The 19,398-nt window shown below is 36.9% G+C and overlaps 1 protein-coding gene across 1 annotated transcript in view; it reads right to left on the bottom strand.

The window, feature by feature from the left end:
• The window catches only part of malrd1 (MAM and LDL receptor class A domain containing 1), a 46,522-nt gene that overhangs the window by 7,089 nt on the left and 20,035 nt on the right, over positions 1-19,398 (bottom strand). Inside the window, exons 16-25 of the mRNA XM_055037367.1 lie at positions 19,182-19,395; positions 18,839-19,086; positions 17,111-17,405; positions 12,309-12,554; positions 11,192-11,349; positions 6,610-6,790; positions 4,038-4,166; positions 3,761-3,919; positions 1,234-1,391; positions 450-651 (exon numbers count right to left, since the gene is read on the bottom strand). Coding sequence (XP_054893342.1) covers positions 450-651; positions 1,234-1,391; positions 3,761-3,919; positions 4,038-4,166; positions 6,610-6,790; positions 11,192-11,349; positions 12,309-12,554; positions 17,111-17,405; positions 18,839-19,086; positions 19,182-19,395 — 1,990 coding nt within the window. The remainder of the gene's footprint in view (positions 1-449; positions 652-1,233; positions 1,392-3,760; positions 3,920-4,037; positions 4,167-6,609; positions 6,791-11,191; positions 11,350-12,308; positions 12,555-17,110; positions 17,406-18,838; positions 19,087-19,181; positions 19,396-19,398) is intronic.

The following is a 19,398-nucleotide window of genomic DNA, read 5'->3' as shown; positions in this document are numbered from 1 at the left end:
TTATTTTGTTTACACAAATTAAACATCTTTCTCTGGGGAAACTCTTATGGCTGCTTGAAATGAAACAAGATTTTTAGGTTTTCAAAGTCTTTGGAAAGTCAGTTGAGAGAGGTGAAGAGTGAGCAGAGAGGTCAGGCTGAGGAAACAACACAATATAAATGTAATTGCTTTTCCTCCAGTTGTGCTAGCTCTCAGCGAGTGAATTTATACAGAACTACAGGGCAACAGGCTGCATTAACTCTCTCCCCCTCTCCCTGAGGGTTCGCCTTGTTTATGAGGAAACCCAGGAATGGAGGGTGGAACGTCAGAGCACAAAGGAAAAGGGAGAAGCTGGAGAAGGTGAAAATTGGAGGAAATGAAAAATGAGGGTAGTAGTAGAAGCGGAAGAAACCAAGAGAGAGGCAAAATGAGAGAGCAAAAAGGCCAAACAGAACTTTAATATCTTTTACCTCCGACCACACACTCTGCTGTGTACGAGATGTCGTCCAGGGCAATATCAGTCCACATATCTCCACCCACCTCCGCCTGGAAGGTCACTCTGAAATCTTTTGTGTTAGACAGGATGACGTTGGCATATGTCCATTGATTTCCATGGTTTCCAGTAGTGGCCCACATAAGCAAAGGTGTTCCATTAGATCCAACAGTGTATACCTAACGTATTGGGGGACATGAGGTTAGAAATGTATTGTACTACTTTGATAATACATTTTATCAAACAAAATCTAATATGATGAAGAACCTAAGTTGGTGGAGAAATCTAGCAGCTTTTGATAATATAAAGTAGTAATAATATAACAAATCAGATTTCATGTTTGTTGTGTTATAGGATTTTTATGCTTTTAGTCTCCAACTTTTTTTTGATTCAACACCTATCTACAGATACAGCAGTTACCCTTTATATCTCTAGCATCCTTTTGTTTCTCAACTGGTCTTATGCCCTGACAGATCCTTCCTTTAAAGGATCTGTCAGACCTTCAGAAACCTTTGGCTTTCTAAAGGTCTAATAAGATTTGTTTTTCTGCTATTTGTTTATTGAAGATAATCTGATAAATAAATGTATCCAGAGAAATCCAAATGTGAAAAATTAAGTTTGTAAGTTGAGCTGCATGGAGCCTTTATTTGTCTCTTTTTTTTTTCTTTTTTTTGTTGGTGTGTATGCACTGTTTGGCTTCGGTCGACAAAAACATACATTTATGATGAATTAAAGATTTTTTTTGGTAATTTCTGGATTACCTTCAGAGTTCCCATTCTGGTAGAGCCGTACATGAAGAACCAAAAGCGCAGGTGACATAGACCGATGCTGGCAGGAAATGGGTTCATCGTTGTCACCTTGGCAACATCTCCCTCCGTTTGAGTGGCTGAATGTATGTACAGAAACTTCCCACCACCATCTATGGCAATAAATGCAATAGATGTAACATTCAGTAAGATAGGACTTAAAGATTTCACAAAAGCCGTCCAGTTTCAGCTCTGCTGGCAACAAAACACAGTATGTTTGGACAGGAGAGGATTGCTGTGAAATGGTGATGCCTGCAGCCAAATACTGCAGAGAGCTTCTTCAGCTCGGCTACACTCAGAGATGAAACAGCCTCTGTGCAAAGCCAGAACAAAGTGGGAGTTTTCCACATAAGTTAGAAGGAATTTAAAGTCATCACAACCCACAGCGGACAGCAAACCCTTCTCCCGCCCACAACACTTGATCCTCCTGTGGCTCAAAAACAAAACAAAACAAAACAAAAACACCCAAAGACTGTTGTCATAGATCAGCTCTGCACACGTGTTGATCCAGCTTGTAATGTGACTACAGGAAGACCACACAATCGCTGTCCTTGTTTTCAACTTTGCTGATGTGCCGCAATGAAGGGAACAAGCAATGAATGAACACGTTCATTTTTACAATCAATAAAAGCAGCTGGCCTGCAGAAGGTGATTAAAGTGTTAGAGTTACAACTGGAAACAGATTTAGCCCCAGGTTTGTTGTCCAGGAGGTGAAACAAGCAGGATGTGATATAACGAGTAAACAGTATCTGTGCAATCAAGAATGATTTTACCTTTCTGCACAAGAACCACAATAAAGAAACCTCACATTTCCCTCTAAAGCATGAGAAGCAAAGCATGCAAGCCAAGGAGCTTCCTCCCATGCCTGGTGGCTGATGGAAGAGGAGTAAGCAACTTTCCAGAAACAACAGCAAAGAGTATTGTATTCTTTCATCCACAGAGTTACCTGCAGATGTTGTCAGCTAAAGCACTGAGATGAGAAAAAAGCAAGTGTGTTTGGTGTGTACAAGTTAGCGTTAGCACTAAGCAACTTAACAGCAGCTTCCTACACAAAAGGCAGCAAAGAACAATTCAAAAACATAGAAGGATGAAGACAGAAATAAACAAATGATCAGAAACCAAGTTGATATGTTTACATGTAAGCCTGCATCAGTGCTACAGTATAGCTAGTCTCAATAGGAAGTTAGAAAAGTGGCACAATTTCTCTTCCTCATGAGCTTCAAAGCTGAAGCTTTATTTCTGATTATTTTCATTATTGACATTCGCCATGTGGCAACCATTTAATTAGATTAATGTGGTCTTAGTATTGCTCCTTTTTGTTTCAGTACAATAGCCATAAAAAGCTCTTACATTAATTAGCCCTATGTTGCCAGCTTTCTAGGGATGCCAAGGTTGCCACTACTAATTTTCCATTAGGATAGTGTGATGATTAATTGTCTGCTGGTGAAGACTCTTGGTCCTAAATTCGCTTCAACCATGGTGAGTTTTTTTCTAGTATGTACAACTGAAAAGAAAAATCTTAATACACCAGGTAATTTACCATGCCAAGAAAATAATTCCCCTAAATGTGCTCATTCTTTTTTGATAGAAATTATTTTTATGCTGCTCATTTTATCATCATCTCTGCAGAAGACAAACAAGAAATAAACTAGAAAATACTGAAACTAAAGGGAAAAAAAACATCTGAGTACAAATGTATTTTATTATGTAGACAAAACTAACTGTAACCTTTTTATTACAACAAAAATATGTAGAAAGCATAAACAATTCTGGGTTCTTTTAAGCTCTGTTTAACTGACTGGTTTTCATCTGGATGTGTCTGTTAACCCTGCCTTCACAGGCTTCTCTGAAGCTGTTGTTTCCAAGCTGCCAAGTTTCAAGTACAAAGACAATGCAGAGTGCTGCCAGAAGCTGCAAACGTTGAGGGTGTCAGGGAAAACAGATGTTGTTGTTTTTGTCATTTTGACAGCATTAATAATATTTCAGCACAAAGCAAAAACAATAATGCCTGGTCTGGTACTGGAACAACTTCTGAGTAGATGTTTGAAAAATTAGAGAGTAGATTTTGGTGCAGCCCAAATCTGAGTGAGGTTTTATTACACTCAGGTAGAGTGATAAAACAAATCTATTAAAATCTTCTTTCAGTTGTACAAAAAAGTATTTACAGTCCTACAGATGTGTTCCGCGTTTACCATGGTTTGAAGGAGAATGAGGCTTTGACCTAAGAGTTTAGTTTAAAATGTTATTGAGTAATGCTAAAATAACAAACATTGCAGAGTCTTAAAAGTCATTCTCAGTATTTTTGGGTGGCTCTAGTATTTCGAAAAGTAGAAGCAAAACTCCAGCCAACCAGATAATTTCTACAACAACCTAGCAACATTATTCAGAGCTTTCACTACTAAACTACAGCTAGATGGTTTTGATCCTTTTGTTTTTAAGAAAACGTGACTAATAAAAAATGCATTTCATTAGATATGCTGACCTGGACTATGGTCAGACTGAGGTTCATCTCCTGTCTCTGTCTTGTAACCGATCCTCCAGTCAAAGTCATCATCAAGGTTCTGAGAGAGCTGGCAGATCTGCTGCCACCTGTCATCCTCCATGTTGAAGTTACAAGCACCCGGTGAGCCAAATATATGGTCTAGAAGTGAAGAAAGATAATAGAAAAGTGAGAAACAAGTAATAAAAACAGTCATCTTTCTTTGCTCTGATGGACTCATTCTCACCACCAAATAAAATAATTTCCTCTTATCACTTACCACAGTCCTTCTCATCTGATTCATCAGCACAGTCGGGCTTGTTATCACACACCAGGTGGGACTCTATGCAATGGCCGCTCTCACACACAAAGTCTGTGAATGCAGGACAACTACCTGGCTCCACAGTACCTGAAACATACGTGTTAAACATGAAAGAAAGAAAGAAAGAAAGAAAGAAAGAAAGAAAGAAAGAAAAAAAAAGAAAGAAAAAAAAAAAAGAAAAAAAAAAGAAAAAAGAAAGAAAAAAAAAAAAGAAAGAAAGAAAGAAAGAAAAAAAAAAAAAAAAAAAAAAAAAAAAAAAAAAAGAAAGAAAGAAAGAAAGAAAAAAAGGCAAAAAGAAAAATGAAAGAAAGGAACAAAGGAAGTAAGGAAGGAAAAGAACAATGGAAGAAAATAACAAGACTTGTTTTGGTTCTTTCTTTTCCACATTATTTTGTTTTTTCACTCGTATCCAGACTCGCAAAACAGTGGAATCACATTTTGTACTTTTGAAAACTGCATGCGGACACTGGGTGAAGAAAAAAATGGCAAATCTGCACTATACTCCCCAGTTTGTGAGCTGTTAAACTTCAAACATAGAGCATTTAATGAAAACCATGATGGTGGGGTTAAACTTCCTGGAGGTCAGCAGGGATAAACCCATCACAGAGTAAACTGAAAAACCATTCCAGCTTCCATTTGATGTTGATGGAAACACTTGTGTGTTTGAGTAATTTGGTTTTGGACAGACAGATTGTCTGCTTGTCAGTCTTTGCATACACTCCTCTCTGTGTGTTTTGATGCATGTCTCAACTGAACCAGAGGTCAGAATTTATTCCTCCCCCCATAAGTGTGTTTATGTCTGTGCGCTTCAGAGAGAAATGGCCTTGATAGAGCAGGATGTTGTCCAGCATGATGTCAGGTCCAGTTTAATGTGGAGCATCTGTCTCAGACACAAACATCTACCGTAGCCTGACAGCAAACGTTCGCACTGAAAAATCCTTCCCTTCAATGCTCACCAGCTCTTCAGTTTTCCAGAATGCACTTCATTCCAAAAACTGTCAGCTGGAACAGTCATTAAATATGTTCACTTACAAAGATTAGAAAATGTACTTTTAAATTAAAAAGGGCGAGAAAATTATATAACTTATTCTTTTCTTAATATAATTTTTTTATTTTAAAGTTTCCACGTCATTTGTCCTACCTTTTCAGGAAAGTCTGCCTTTTCTCATTCCTTACTGATAGAAAACTCAGATCATTGTGGATTATATTGCCGCTTATAATGGCAGATGCTAAAGTTTTGTGGTTTTTGGGTTTTTTCTTAACATTCTCAGAAATTTAATCACATTTTTTGAGGGCCATTTGGACCTTCTTTCAGATATACCTGTATTTTTTTGAAATGATGAGCTTGAAATCTGCCATTCCAAAAATATTTGCCAACATGGCCAGTTCAATTGTTCATTTTCTCAATCCAATGAGAGAGAAACTACCAGCTACAGTCACTTCGTGTTTACTGACGGGAAATTAAAGGGGTTTCACCTTGAAATAAAAGATGATGTAGAACCATTTTCTGAAACTGTTGGTGGATGCGTAAACAATTGAAACATGGCACTTGAAAGCTTTAAACAAAAAGACAGCCAGTTCTTTCTTACTGTCTGATAGTAAAGTGGACTTAATGTTTTAGGTTGTGGATGTTGGCTAAATTCCAGATGATGAAAGAGAAAACTTCTTAAAATTACGTACTTCAAATTTGATATACACTCAGATTACTATGACTTATAGCAATTTTGGTGAGTGTGGAGAGCCATGATAAGAGGAGAACTGTGGACCTCCACCACACTGGTTAGTTCTTATGTGCAATTTCCAAGTAGATAAAAAACAAACAATTACATGGAAACAGTATCACATAACACCCATTGTAATCTCCAGCCTTTAACGGGCAAAGTTTCTCTGATTTAATAGGGAATAAAAGATAATGTCTCTTTTTTCTATGTACATATATGGTTTCAACTGCATTTCTCTCATGTCCATCCTGTGTGAATTTAATGAAATCCACCATTAGTCTAAACTTGTTCACCCAGATGTTCTTAAAATGCATTGCTCTCATAATTTGTGATAAAAAGCCACAAATTATCTTACAGTTTATATTTCAGATGAGTGTTTGGACTTTTCTGACTTTTTACAGTGTGTAAGAAATAACAATGAATCAAACTTTTCCACACATTCAGAAGTGAAGCACTTCCCCTCGTGTTAAAGTCGTCTAGAAGTTATGCTTTTAGCAGACATAACCCCATTTCTTGAGGTGCTAAAACATAGTCACCCTGATCACTTTGCCAGGCGCCCCCAAAGAAATCTCTTGTCCATTTTCCAGTTCAAATGGCAAAAGTTAAAATATTTTCAATATGTTACTCTCACTGCCAGAAAGCTTAAAAACATTTTTTAAAATTTTTTTTTTTATCTTTCTATTGTCATTTTTATAAAATGTACCTTTGAAAAACTGGACAAAAAAGGTCATCATCCCAGAAGATCTCAGCAGATGGAATATTTGGGGCTGTCTGAGATATTTTACAAACAGTTGACACTCATTACTTACTCGGAGCACAGTCGATGTACTCCAGGTCATCCAGGGCAGCTCCTCCGCTCACGTCTCTGGAGCGAATCCCCTCGAAAATCACTTCAAAGTTCCTGAGGTTCCTAAGGGGCACCACTGCTTGGATCCACTGGTTTCCCTGATGTCCCGTTTTATTCCACATCTCAATTAAGCTGTTCTCTGTCTGCAGAGCAGAAATGACAAAGGATACACCATGTGGTAGCGTTTCACATTCTGCTCTGGTTTTAACAAGAGGTTTCAAAGCTGCTCCAGTGATTACTGACATAACTTCATCCTTCAAAACTCTGAGTCATAAGTTCATAGGGGATATTACAGAGGAAAAATGAGCTAAAAGTAAGTTTTGGACTGACAGCTGCTGGGAAACAGTGAACTTCATCTAAGTTATTCAAGTCTCATTAACATAACATGGCTGTAATAAGTTCAATGCCTCACAAGGAACTTTTTAGACTAAAAAAATGCTCCGGGTTATGTCAACGAATTTGCTTCATACCACATATGGAACATATTAAATACGAGTTAGACTTTATTTTTCTGGAAGTCTACTCAGATTTTTCCCATGATGCTACAGCTCAAGCACTAAATCGTGGTTAATGCAGCTTTGAAACTGCTAATGTGACTTTGATATAGGTTATATGGATGCAGTTCTCTGTAAGCATAAACAGCATCAGTGACACTTGCAAACACGTGTTTTATGATAGACTGTTCTGACCTCTGGACTTACGAAACTGAGAGTCAATAAAGAGGGAGTAAAAAGGCTTTTATGCTATATTAAATTTGTATATAACACCATTGTGAGTCATAGAGCTTAATTCATTTTGAAATAGTCATTTTTATTGGCTTCTTAATGCACATGAAAATAAAATTGATTAACGTAATCAGTCTGTATATAGGCCAATATAGAAATGATACTGATCCTCTTATTGTACTTACTAATTTCCAGGAAGTGCCCAGAAAATTGTGAATATTTTTTAAAAATTATTTATATAGTACTTTAGTTGTGCCACGAGGCTTAATTTTTTTCTACTTGGGAATTGATTGCATATAAGGTAAGAACTTTAGATTGCCTCTGAAAGGAAAAACCAGACATCCCATTCCACACGATCAAGAAGTATTGAATAATAAAATCTATTAAAAGTCATTGAGTGCTAAAATAAAAATAAAACCACAATCCAAATAAAAATAGAACACCATCAGTAATACTGATGGGGGAGAATAACATGCTTTAGAATAGAGAATCAGTTTCAGCAGAGCAAAATGTTTAACGACTGCAGACAGAAACACTCTAAGAGTTAAAAAATAATAATAAAACATGATTTTACACTTGCTGAATCTGAAGTTGCAAGAGGTGACCAGAGGCTCAACTGCAGTGAGACAAGTTCTGGTCTAATATGCTGAATAAAACCCCCACAGAGGACAAGCAAAGTCACACTCTACTCTGCAGCTTGAAAGCATATTAAAATGCACCCTTGGGTGAGGCTTGTCCCCTCTGCTCTGAAACCCTGACTTGAAATAATCTTGTTATGGCGAGAGTAGAGCACAGATTAATAGGTAGAGTTACAGCAGGACTTATTGAGATTTATGTCAGGGAGTAACAGCTCAATCTATAAAAATAGCCCTATAGAGCAACGGACGAGAATACCATGATACCGCTCACTTAATGCCTGTTTGGCATGTCAGTCGAGGCAATCATTTGATTGCTTTGAGTCTTTACCTCCGAGCTTTCAGTTAGGACAGTGCAATCACAAAATTGGTTTAAAGATTTTTTAACCAATTTTAAAAATGGTTTAAAATTTTTAAACATAGTGAAAATATGTTGCAATATGTGGAAACAAAGACACAAAGTTGTCACTCTATTAAATGCCTATTTCACTGACATTAAAATGTGGTCACCAATGAGCTAAAATCTAATTTATATTCATGGCCTCTTTAATTTTACTGAACTGCTGGCAGCTGTTTTTCTGAATGAACATTGTGCTTCTTGACCAAATGAAACAATCACAAAACAAGAAGACGCTACCTTACTTTTTTCCCTCTTAGGGTAAGGATAGATTTTTGTTTCAGGTCAGAACATGTTTTATTGATCAGTGTTGTCATGTAGCATATATTGTGGGGAGAGAATACTCTCTTGGTGTTGGCTGACAAATGTTTGGTTCTCTGTAATGTCAGCCCACAAAAAACATCTAAAACGATGTAAATGTGCAAAAGAAATATACCATTGCTGTGCAATATTTCACTGAATTGCAGATTCCTTGAAGATTCAAATGAGATTTTCAGATGAAGGACAAGATATGAGATTATGAGTTGATACAGTGCCTAGTTAAAGTATTCATACTCAATGTTTTTTTGTACTTTGTCACATTGGAACCACAAGGCAAAGACGAGCAAAAAGCTGAACTCTTTTTTTTCTGGCCATCATGTAGGTAAGTAGCAAAAAAAAAACAGTTGAGGTATTATCTTCATTTTACTTAATTGGAGATTTTGTTAGCTGGCATATTTAAACTATGCTAAAATAATTTTCACACCAGTTCTTGAATTGGCACAACATAGTCTGATCACATGATCTTCAACATATTGCATCAACATCAGGCTACTCTTTTTGCTTACTTGTTTTTTTAGTTTTATTTATTTATCCCTGAGTGAATGCCAAACGTATGAATTTAATTGCTTGTATCTCATGTCTTTTGTGTAACAGAACAAAATACAAAAGCCAGTGCAAAAATAAAAAGGCACAAAATGCCAGAAAAATCTAAATGCTGAACAGCAGAATCTGAATTATGGCACCATTAAACAAAGTAATTTCCCAGTGATCGGAATTTACAAGAGACAATAGTCTTTTATCTGCAGAGTCTCCCTCCCTTTTTCTTTATATTCAGCCGATATTTCCATTTTACTCCATGACATCGGCTTTGGCACTTAATGACGAATGACGATTAAGAGCAAACCAGAGGTCTGGTGTAACAAACTGAGCACTTAGCAAATTTCACAGGGGACCCACCTGCAATGCTTACATGTAGGCTTTATTGCTATAAAAAGTGTGTGTGTGTAAGTTTGTATTCATGCTGCAGTTACAAGCCAGTGAATTATGAAGGCCATAAATGTGCAGTAAAGTTACACATGAAAGCACAATGCAATATTCTGTAAGTGTTAATGGGGTTGAACCTGCAAGGTCACACATTCACCTAATGCCAAATATAAGGACTTAAAGTTACACTGAAATCTGATCCCCCCACCTACACACACAGCAGCTTGACTAATTAATGCTCATTTCTAAACTTTCCACGTTCACCCACACGATTTACTGGCTTGTTTTAATATCCAAAGGAAAGGTTAGATCTACCTTTTTCCATCAATATGCAAGAGAGGAACAGATGTACAATGGTCCGCAGGCATTCATCATCTCCTGCTTCTCATGGAGTCACATAATCAATAATGAGAGCCATAAGACCTGATGCAATAAGTATTAAATCCCATCATTTAAATTTCTAATATTCTACCACATTATGCTTTAAGGAATAATCAATTGCATAAAGGGTTTAAAACAGCTAGATTTTAAAAGAAAACATATTAATTAATATAATTAAAATATAAAATAGGTATAGCTTTTAAAAGACATTAATATTTTTTTTTAACTTCTGGTTTTCTGTCAAACTCAGACTTATATTTTTACGTATTTCATTAGACAAAGTTGACAAATATGTAAAAAACAAAAAAATAATAAAATCATAAGAGACAGAAAGTAATTAAGTAATACAAAAAAAAATAGCAAGAGTGGTTAGAAGCAAGTATCAATTAACATGCATTGTGGGTTTAACTCATGAGTGTTTAACTGCAGTGCCCTGCTGTAGCGCCCAAAATATTATTTTTGATGTCTACTTTAACTGCCTGTCATGGCAGTTTAGTTCTAAGACCTTTTCTGCCTTCAGTTTTCTTGCACACACCAAGTTGTTCAGATCTGAAAACTCCATTAAGGGTAATTATATGCATGGTCTGGATAGAAGTGAAGGAAGTCCAGAAATACCAGATACCAGATAGGTATCTTCATTCAAGTTGGCTGCTGCAGCTAATAATGTTAGGAAAAACATTCAGGTTAACAATTTCAAAGGAGAAGTTATTGATTTTTTATGCTGACAGAGAAGACACAAAAATAACTTTAAAAACAGAATAAAACAATAGACTTTCTTGTCAGAGAAACGTTTTGCTCAAAAACAATACTAGTAGTAAAACAGCAGAGTAAAACAGCACACTTTGATATGAATTAACAATCATTAAACCTTGAGAACAAGCAGAGATTGACTTTTTTCAAATGTTGGGTTTGGGTTTGTTATGGGCATAGGAGAGGATCTTCAACTTCATGCATTTCTCTCCAACATCCATTGATCAAACACTGGTGAAAAGATGATATACCATCCTCCCAGCACTTTACCAATTTACTTTGAACACAGGGTGAATATTTAAATGATTAAAGATAGACTCCGCTGGCTTAGTGTAACCATGGTAATCATGACTGGCAGTGGGTGAAATTAATAAATTTCTTCCTTCTTGTCTCAATCAAAACTCGCTCTACCTTGATCAGCAACCGAATGGTCCCTGTTGCCTTATGGGAAAGGTAGTACCAGAAAGACAGCTTGCAGACAGCGCTTGACTCTTTCCAAACAGAACTCCTTATATGGGCTTTGTCGCCTTTGAGTCCCACTGGGGTGGCTTCCAGATAGATAAAGTGACCTGGAAGGGAAGAGAAGACAAGACAAGATGAAGGAGAAAAGTAACAAGGTGAGATTTTTAGAATCTATTACAGCCACTGCAAAAATTGTAGCAAGGTCAAGGAGACTGAAACGGTGGGGGGATTGAGGGCTAAGGGTCACTGCGCAACATGAACACACCCTTTAATGAGGGTGACTCAAGGTTATTTTGTTAAGGGAAATCCATAGAGAAGGAAGAAATGTTTTAACAGCTGAATTCAAATGAAAAGAAAGCATCTGGGAGCAACATCTTTCTCTCTGAAAAACATCTGTGCACTGCTTCAAATTACAGTTTCATCTGTGCCTTGAATGATTCAAAGGGCATTTTTTCTGCTTTATTGCTTTGCAGGAGTAAAAGTGATCATCACTTTCTTTTATTTGATTGTGCAAATCTTTCACTTTCAGTCAGTTACAATTACACCCAGGACTACATTAACAATGATTTCACAAATTACCTGGCTGTCAGTAACTCCATGCCTGGCAACCTAAAGTCTCTTCTTCTTCACCACCTTTCTACTTGTCTCATAAGTTATTTTGCATGAGTCAGAAACTTGGCTAAAAGTACACCAATTGCATTTGTAACACAAGTTTCTTTGTGGTTAAAATCATTTTAAAAATTACATTTTGAGATAAAACAAACTAATTTGGAAAAAATACAAGCTGAAATGCAAGCATCAGCTGTATGTTACTTTTGAATTACAAAGAACCAGATAGTAAGATTTACTCTTCATTTGGGTTATTATAATGCACCTTTTTAATTAAATTTTAGCTCTGAATCAATAATCCAGGTTTCCATTTCCAGAAAATTCACATACTGTGAAAAAGCTCATTGCTTGACTTTGTGATTTGAATCAAACTGTAAAGATACATCACCAGAGAACAGCAAATTTATTTTTGTAAATCTAAAACAATAATCTGGCTCTAACAAATGGAACCACATACCGTTTTCATCCATCAGCGTGTGATCATACGGTGGCCGTATGCTTTGAACAGATCCGGTACCGAGAGCCCAGTCGAAGTTATCAGCCAGCGAACTCTTCCAGCCACAGCGACCGTTCTCAAACGAGCAGGAGGTGCCACAGTCCTCCTCATCCGTACCATCGCCGCAATCGTCAGTGAAGTCACATATCTGCTCTGGAGTATAACAGCTCCCTTTTCCACAAACTGAAGCCCCTGGAGGACAGAACCCTGGAAAAGAAGACAAGACAATTCAACAGTTTCATGTGTTCATATTTTTGGGTCAGTCTGATCTAACTAAAGACATTTTGTGCCAGTATTAGATGTGAGGAGCAAAATAGTCTATTTCTGCCTGCATGCAAGATATTTAATTTTATTGTTTGTTTTTAAATGCAGAGTGGTAGAATCCACATAGCAGTCGGGGAATGAAACTCAACCAGTTGAAGTTTATATTCAGTAGAATAATGAGTTTTACATCAACAACCTTGAGAACAACACAACGGAATACATTTCATGTGGTTTAATTTCAACCCTGACTTAAAAGGTCATAAAATAATGTAACACAAGACAAGCTGTTTCCTTTTTTCTATTTGCCATTTGCAAAATGACAAATATAAAACAGACAGATTGTCTGTCTGTTGCAGGCAATCTTGCAACAGACAGCAATTTCTGTAACTGTAGTTAAAATGTCCACTGTTTAAACTGTCAAACTTCACATCTAAGAGTTTGGAAAAGAAATTGAAAAATCTGGACTCTAAAGAAGCAACTTTATGCGTTTCACAAGATTAAATGCTTCCCAGCAGTGCAGTAAACCCTTAAGGACACCCCTCTGCACACAGAGCTGTAGCTTCCTTAAGAAGCTTAAAAAGGACACAGGAGCATGGGGTTTTAAGCTCAAATCACTGTATCATTGATGGCGATACTTGGAAGGGGACAGTTGTGGGGGATCTGCTTCTTTTGCAGCCAAACATTCCAGCAGGGTCAGCGCTTAGCCTTAGAGTGGGGGAAGTGTTAGAAAGGAAGAAGGGTGGTCTCTGTAATTAAAGGAGAAAAAGGGGTATAAGTCCTTCCTAATCCTTTGTTCCTCTTGAGGTGCACAGAACCAGAAGCAATGTGACCCAACAAAAGAAACACAGGAAGCCAGGAAGAGACAGCTCCTGACTCCTGACTGTCCCCTGCCCACAGAACCTGTGAGGGGAATTAAATTAGAGAAAAATCATATTTGTCCAGGGAGTTCACTCAGACATCTTCTTCATCAGTCACCACTCTTTTAGTGTAACTCATGCAAAAAAAAAAAAGGTATTAGAATCATATTTCTATATGAATACCTTAAGGGTAATGATTGGATCAGACATCCTGGGTGACAAACCCTCCCCTAGTGGATGGATTTTAATTGAACTCTACATTTTAAACAAAAAAGGTAACCAAATCCTATAAAATAAACTGATTACCCAAAGGATTTTCAATCATATTTATCCGACCTATGAACTGGGCAGCTTGGGGTAGGCCTCTACAAACGTTGCACATGAAAAGACTCAGATGTTAGTCAATTCTTAGTTTCAAAACTATCTTCAGTCAGTCAGATTGGAGTGTTTATGAACAAATGTTGCCAGATTCTCCATTGAAACTCTGGAGTCAATGTCCTACTGGAAGATAAACTGTCTCAAACTATTTGTTTTTGGCTCAATTTTTTAATCGATTACCCTGTTGTGAATTAAATGCATATTCCACAGGATGATGCTGCCACCACCATGTTTTACCACTGGCATGGGTGCAACTCTCACAGCCTCCATAAGTCTTTTTATTGTCATTTAAATTACTTTTAAAAGCAAATGGTTTTTCTAGGTTATATTAAGTGGTGTCAGAATAAGCAACTGAGATCATATTTTCACCACAATTCTTTTATGTAAGTTTAAATTAAGCATACATACTTTTGAAAACACTATTAGAAAACTTCTTGTAAAAAAATACTCATATTACAACAAATGCTTTCTTTTAGAGTATGCCAGAGAAAAAAGGACAGTAGGAGAAACACACCACCGCAACTTCTCCTGATGGTCTTCTTCCAATTATCAGCAAATGTAATAAAATGCTTCCAGCAGTTTGATTAGACAGAGACCACTGCAGTCTGTTTTAACAAACTGGTAACGGCCTAAACAAAGAATTTGTAAAACACTTGGTGTGCTATATTGCTTGCTTCAAATTTTCTCAATTTTCTCTTAGTGTCACATTAACTATATGCACACAGACATCCTCCAGTGTATGCATACATGACTAAACAAATTTGCATGTTAATCATGAAAGTCGTATAACATTTTAATCATCCATAAAGTGTCTGTATTATTATGAGCACAAACACAGAAACTGTGGGGTGCAGTCAACCTGAGCGCTGAATCATGTGATGGTATATAAATTGAAGCTGTGGCAGAAAAAGCCCCTGAGGAGTGATAGTCTGTAATTACAGTTCCTGCTGCCTCTTGTCTCATCAGTATTACTGTACACCCTGCCAACACACAGAGAGAAAGAGCTGGATTCAGCCACAACTCTACTCCCTGCTGGCTACTCAATTACTGAGAAGGCCATGGATTTTAGCTCCAGTTCAGTCTTTAACTGATGTTTTCTTTATTACACTCTTTGTATTTCTTTTCTTTACCTAGTATATCCTCCAATTTTATTACCAAAATGTATAAAAAGTGATCAAATAGATTCACCTTTCATCTTAGCATAACCTTATTGGACAAAGTCAAGAAAAATATTGTGATATTATACTGTCGCAATATAGTGACAATTCTGACAAATATGTAAAAAAACATTTTTCTCATATGTAAGAGTTCACTACTGCTGCGTGAACTCTTTAAATAGCCAGTGATGTTGTGGCCATTCTGAAGACAGAGAAAACCCCTTTGCTAAAAACATGCAGCTCATTACAGAGTGAGGCAATAAACTCTGGATCTGACACTTTTGTAATTACCCAAATTAACATAAAGCCGTCAATACTGTTCTAGGTATAAATGAGAGTACTACTGAAAAACAAGAAAACGACCAAAAAACACTGACAGCATTAAAGTTTCAATCTTTAGCATTTATAAACCCCACAAATTATTTTTGCTCATCTTGAAAACAAGAGCTGGGAAACACATTTAATAATCCCTTTGTAGCTAAATTGGCACAGGCAATAAATCTGCTGGTGTTGTTATAAAGGTTCCCTCATAAAACATGCGAGTAATGTTGGAGAACTTACACAGGACTGAGACACAGAGTGTGAAAAGATTAATTTACACTGCTTTGATGATATTTCCCAACAAAACTTTACAAATTGTTTTATAACGATTGAAGAAACCACATTGTTACTTGTGGGAATTTCCCAGCAGTTATAATTCTCTGACTGCCAAAATTTCCCTGGCAAAGCTGATTAGAACAGCTCACATCTACAGAGAATTGTGACTGTTCCTAAAACCAGAATAAAAGTTTTAATTGGGCTCTTGTGATATCTTTATTACGTTAGCACAAATTTTTAAAATGTGGTATTAGATTGAATATCTGTCCTTAAGGAAACTAAATGTGCAGCTATTAAATGAAAATGTGATCTTCGTCAAGGCATGCAAACAGCGAAGTAGTTCAGAAGAAGACTGAGCAACAGCAGCAAATATTTTATTGTTATGCTTTTAGGGAATGGATGGTGCACTGTTGACTCAATATATCAAAACTAACGTGTCACCTGTAAGGACTGCAGTTTTCTGTTGTTAAGAAGTGGTCAAAGGTCACAGCTGTTACCTGGAGACATCACACACACCCAGTGTCTCACCGGATTTTATAGAGCTTCTGGTTCTGTTCCCACAGTAACTCTTCTATATATCAAGTAACTGCTCTAAGGGCAGCCACTACCTCAAAAAATATTTCTGACTATTTTAACAAGTCTAAGGTTTATAAAAGTATGTCTGCCACATAACTCAGTGTGTAGCACAACATTGTCTAACAACTAAACCTTTTTAGTCTCCATGTATTTAAAAAACATGGGACATGCCATCCCTACCATAATCTTTAATAGTGACAGAATCATGATTCTGCCACAACATTGTTTTTAGTTCAAACAATCAGAGTTGATTGTTTGAGGTACATAGGGGGCTATCCGATAAAAAAAAGTCTGTTAGAAGCTTCAGAAAACTTCAGACTGGGACAGAGAATCAGCTCTGGAAAGACCTGAAATTTTCTGTTAACAGATGCCCTCCAAGATAGTGAAAATATTCAGAATCTCAATGTACAAAACTCAAATACTTGGAAGTTATTCTACAACCTTTTATTTTACATAAAGAGATATATCTATTTTCTTTTTAATAATGCGTTACTTTGTGCCGATCATTTACATTAATCGCCCAAAATGTATTCATATCTGTGGCTTCAATGAATAATAAAAAGTTTCAAAGTTTTATGCATAAGAATACTTTTGCAATCCACTGCATGTTGCCACACTTTAAATGAGCTGCTGCACTATGGACAGTTTGTGAGGCAGAAACGACTGATTTAGACTGACACTCCTAGCAATTGTGTAGTTGAGACAGCATTACCCTGGCAACTCGAAAATGGGAAAAGATAATCTGCTAATCCAATTCAAAAGCACTGTCAGGAATCACACCTGAGAGAAACTCTGAAGGCCGAAATCATTCATTTCATTGATCATGAGATAAGATTTTTCAATCTAAGTCCCCTCTGTGTCTTTTTTTTTAAATGTAGTTTCAAAAAAGAAAAGGCTGCATGTAAATTTTTATGTATTTTGAAGTGAACTTTACCTGTTGGAGGAGCAGGAACAGGAGTGCTGTCTATTACCAACTCTGACGGGGAGAGGAGGCATCCTGGAGAGAAGGTGATATCGTCCAGACAGATGTCTCCCTTTTCGCTGCGCCCCACATTCCCTTCAAACACCACTTGGAAGTCTGCAGAGGAGCTCAGCTGGAGTTCCTTCATTTGCCAGTAGTTGCCCTGATCTCCAGACAGGTTCAGCAGGAGGTGAAGGCGTTCCTCAGTTTTAGTGAAAACACTGAGGGTTCCAATACCGTCTCCAGACATGTGATAGTAGAAACGCATCTACCCAGAAAAACAGTAAATCTGTCAAGAAGTGAATGCATCCTTAACATATTTTTGTAATTTCAACACGTTTTATGTTGCTGTAAATTTGTGTCTGTCATGCCGACACTTTGTTTTAGATTTCATCACAATATTTAGAGTTTCTTAACATTTTTTACTGAATCTGACTCATATAAATGATTTTTATTAAACAACTTAAATAAAACGTGACTTTCCTTTCAATGAGAGCAACAAATACAAATCTGTCGATGTATGTATTTACAGTTAATATAAACAATTTCTTTTTTAATGCAACATTTTTCTGTGTTTAAAAAAAAGAAAGGGGTAAATCCAAATGTCAATTTTTTGTCATCATTTATAAATCAAATTTAATTATAAAAGAAAAGACAAATAATATAGAAGAAAACCAAAACTGTTTATACTTGTCATTTATTTCAGATTTTATTAAGACATATTTTATATTTATTTCTGTGTTTACAATGCATCCTTTTGAATTTTAGTGTCGTAGATTTTTGATTTTTTTTTTCTATCTCTTAACTGCAAGACAGCATTTTTTTATAATACTTTGTCTGATTACAATTAATTTCTTGTAATGTCTTCTGGCTAATTTCTTCAAAAATGGAGATATTTTAACTAAGGTAACTGATTGTTTTTATATCGGCCCTTTTTCCAACTTACTTCTTTAATGACACAAAAAATAATGTATTTCTCCAAGATTCAGATTTGAAACACAGATGCTTTATGGGCGTCCTTTGAAAATTGAGGCATTTTCAAAGGACGCATCTCCTGCTGTCTACTTCATAGAAAAATAAGCCACTTTCTCTCCTCTTCACTCCCCTGTTTCATTTTTCCTTCATTTTCATTCCTGCCTTCTCGCTGTCTTTATGATGGATTGACAGGTCAGGTTGGTGATAAGGTGTACTCGACACAGAGCCAGAAGGGCAGTCAATCAAGAAATCAGCCCTGATGGAGGCCAACAGTTGCTGGCACAGAGTGATGTATTTGCTAAATACATCAGCAAATTTTTTATTGTCATTCTTATGCTATTTCACCCCAGAAATCTCACATGAGATTGTAGGTGCTTTATAACACATCAATCTCCGATTTATCATTTTTGAGCAAAGTTTGGGAGAACGTGTTTTCAAAATTTTATTAGTCCAAGTCAAAGTGGAAAGAGACAGCTCTGTAATAGATTATCAATGATAATGATTGTATTTAAGTATTAAATAAAGGCAATAAGTAGAAGTAGAAAAAAGCACCTTCTAAAATATGGAGACAGCTCATGTTACACAAATTTTACTCTATGAATGCATTTTCTTTCGATGTTAGCATTGAGTTTAAGCTGCTTATTGTGACTTCTTTAAAAAACATATTTGAATGACCATCTGATTTCAAACATAATTTGAGAATCTGTACTACAAATGTGGACTCACCTTGCACTGTGAACTCCTTCTGCTCAGTAGGGGTCCAATCACACGAGCGGCATCACCCACTGCCTGAGGGAATGAGCTCTCCAGGTAGAGGTAGTGTCCAGTGGGATCTCTCAAGGTGTGGTCACTGGACGGGCCCGTTCCAAGAGTTGGGGTGCTGCCTACTTTGATCAGCCAGTCAAAGTCGTCCTGTCGGCACTGGCGCCAAGAGCAGAGGTCAAACTCAAAATTGCAGTGTCCACTAAAGCCCTCTGAAAGACAACAAGAGGAAAAGAGATATCAACATAGGTTTTCACATGACTTCGGAATTAATCTTTCCTCACAGATAACAAACGTAAGGTCTCACTGCAGATGAAAGGGTCCTCATCTGAATTATCCCCGCAGTGGTTGATGAAGTCACACAAATTGTCCTGTGGGATGCAGTGGCTGTTTGCACAGGCAAACTCCTCTGATGTGCACGGCTGGCCGGACGGAAGAACGGGGTGGCAATCCTGGAAGCTGACATCATCTATCACTACATCCCCCATGTAGCTGATCCCTCGTTTCGCCCTGAACACTACCTG

The sequence above is a fragment of the Poeciliopsis prolifica genome, unplaced genomic scaffold (genome assembly GCF_027474105.1).
Source record: "Poeciliopsis prolifica strain line A6 unplaced genomic scaffold, Auburn_PproV2 SCAFFOLD012, whole genome shotgun sequence".
Classification (NCBI taxonomy): domain Eukaryota; kingdom Metazoa; phylum Chordata; class Actinopteri; order Cyprinodontiformes; family Poeciliidae; genus Poeciliopsis; species Poeciliopsis prolifica.
This window is presented reverse-complemented; position numbering and strand designations above follow the sequence as displayed.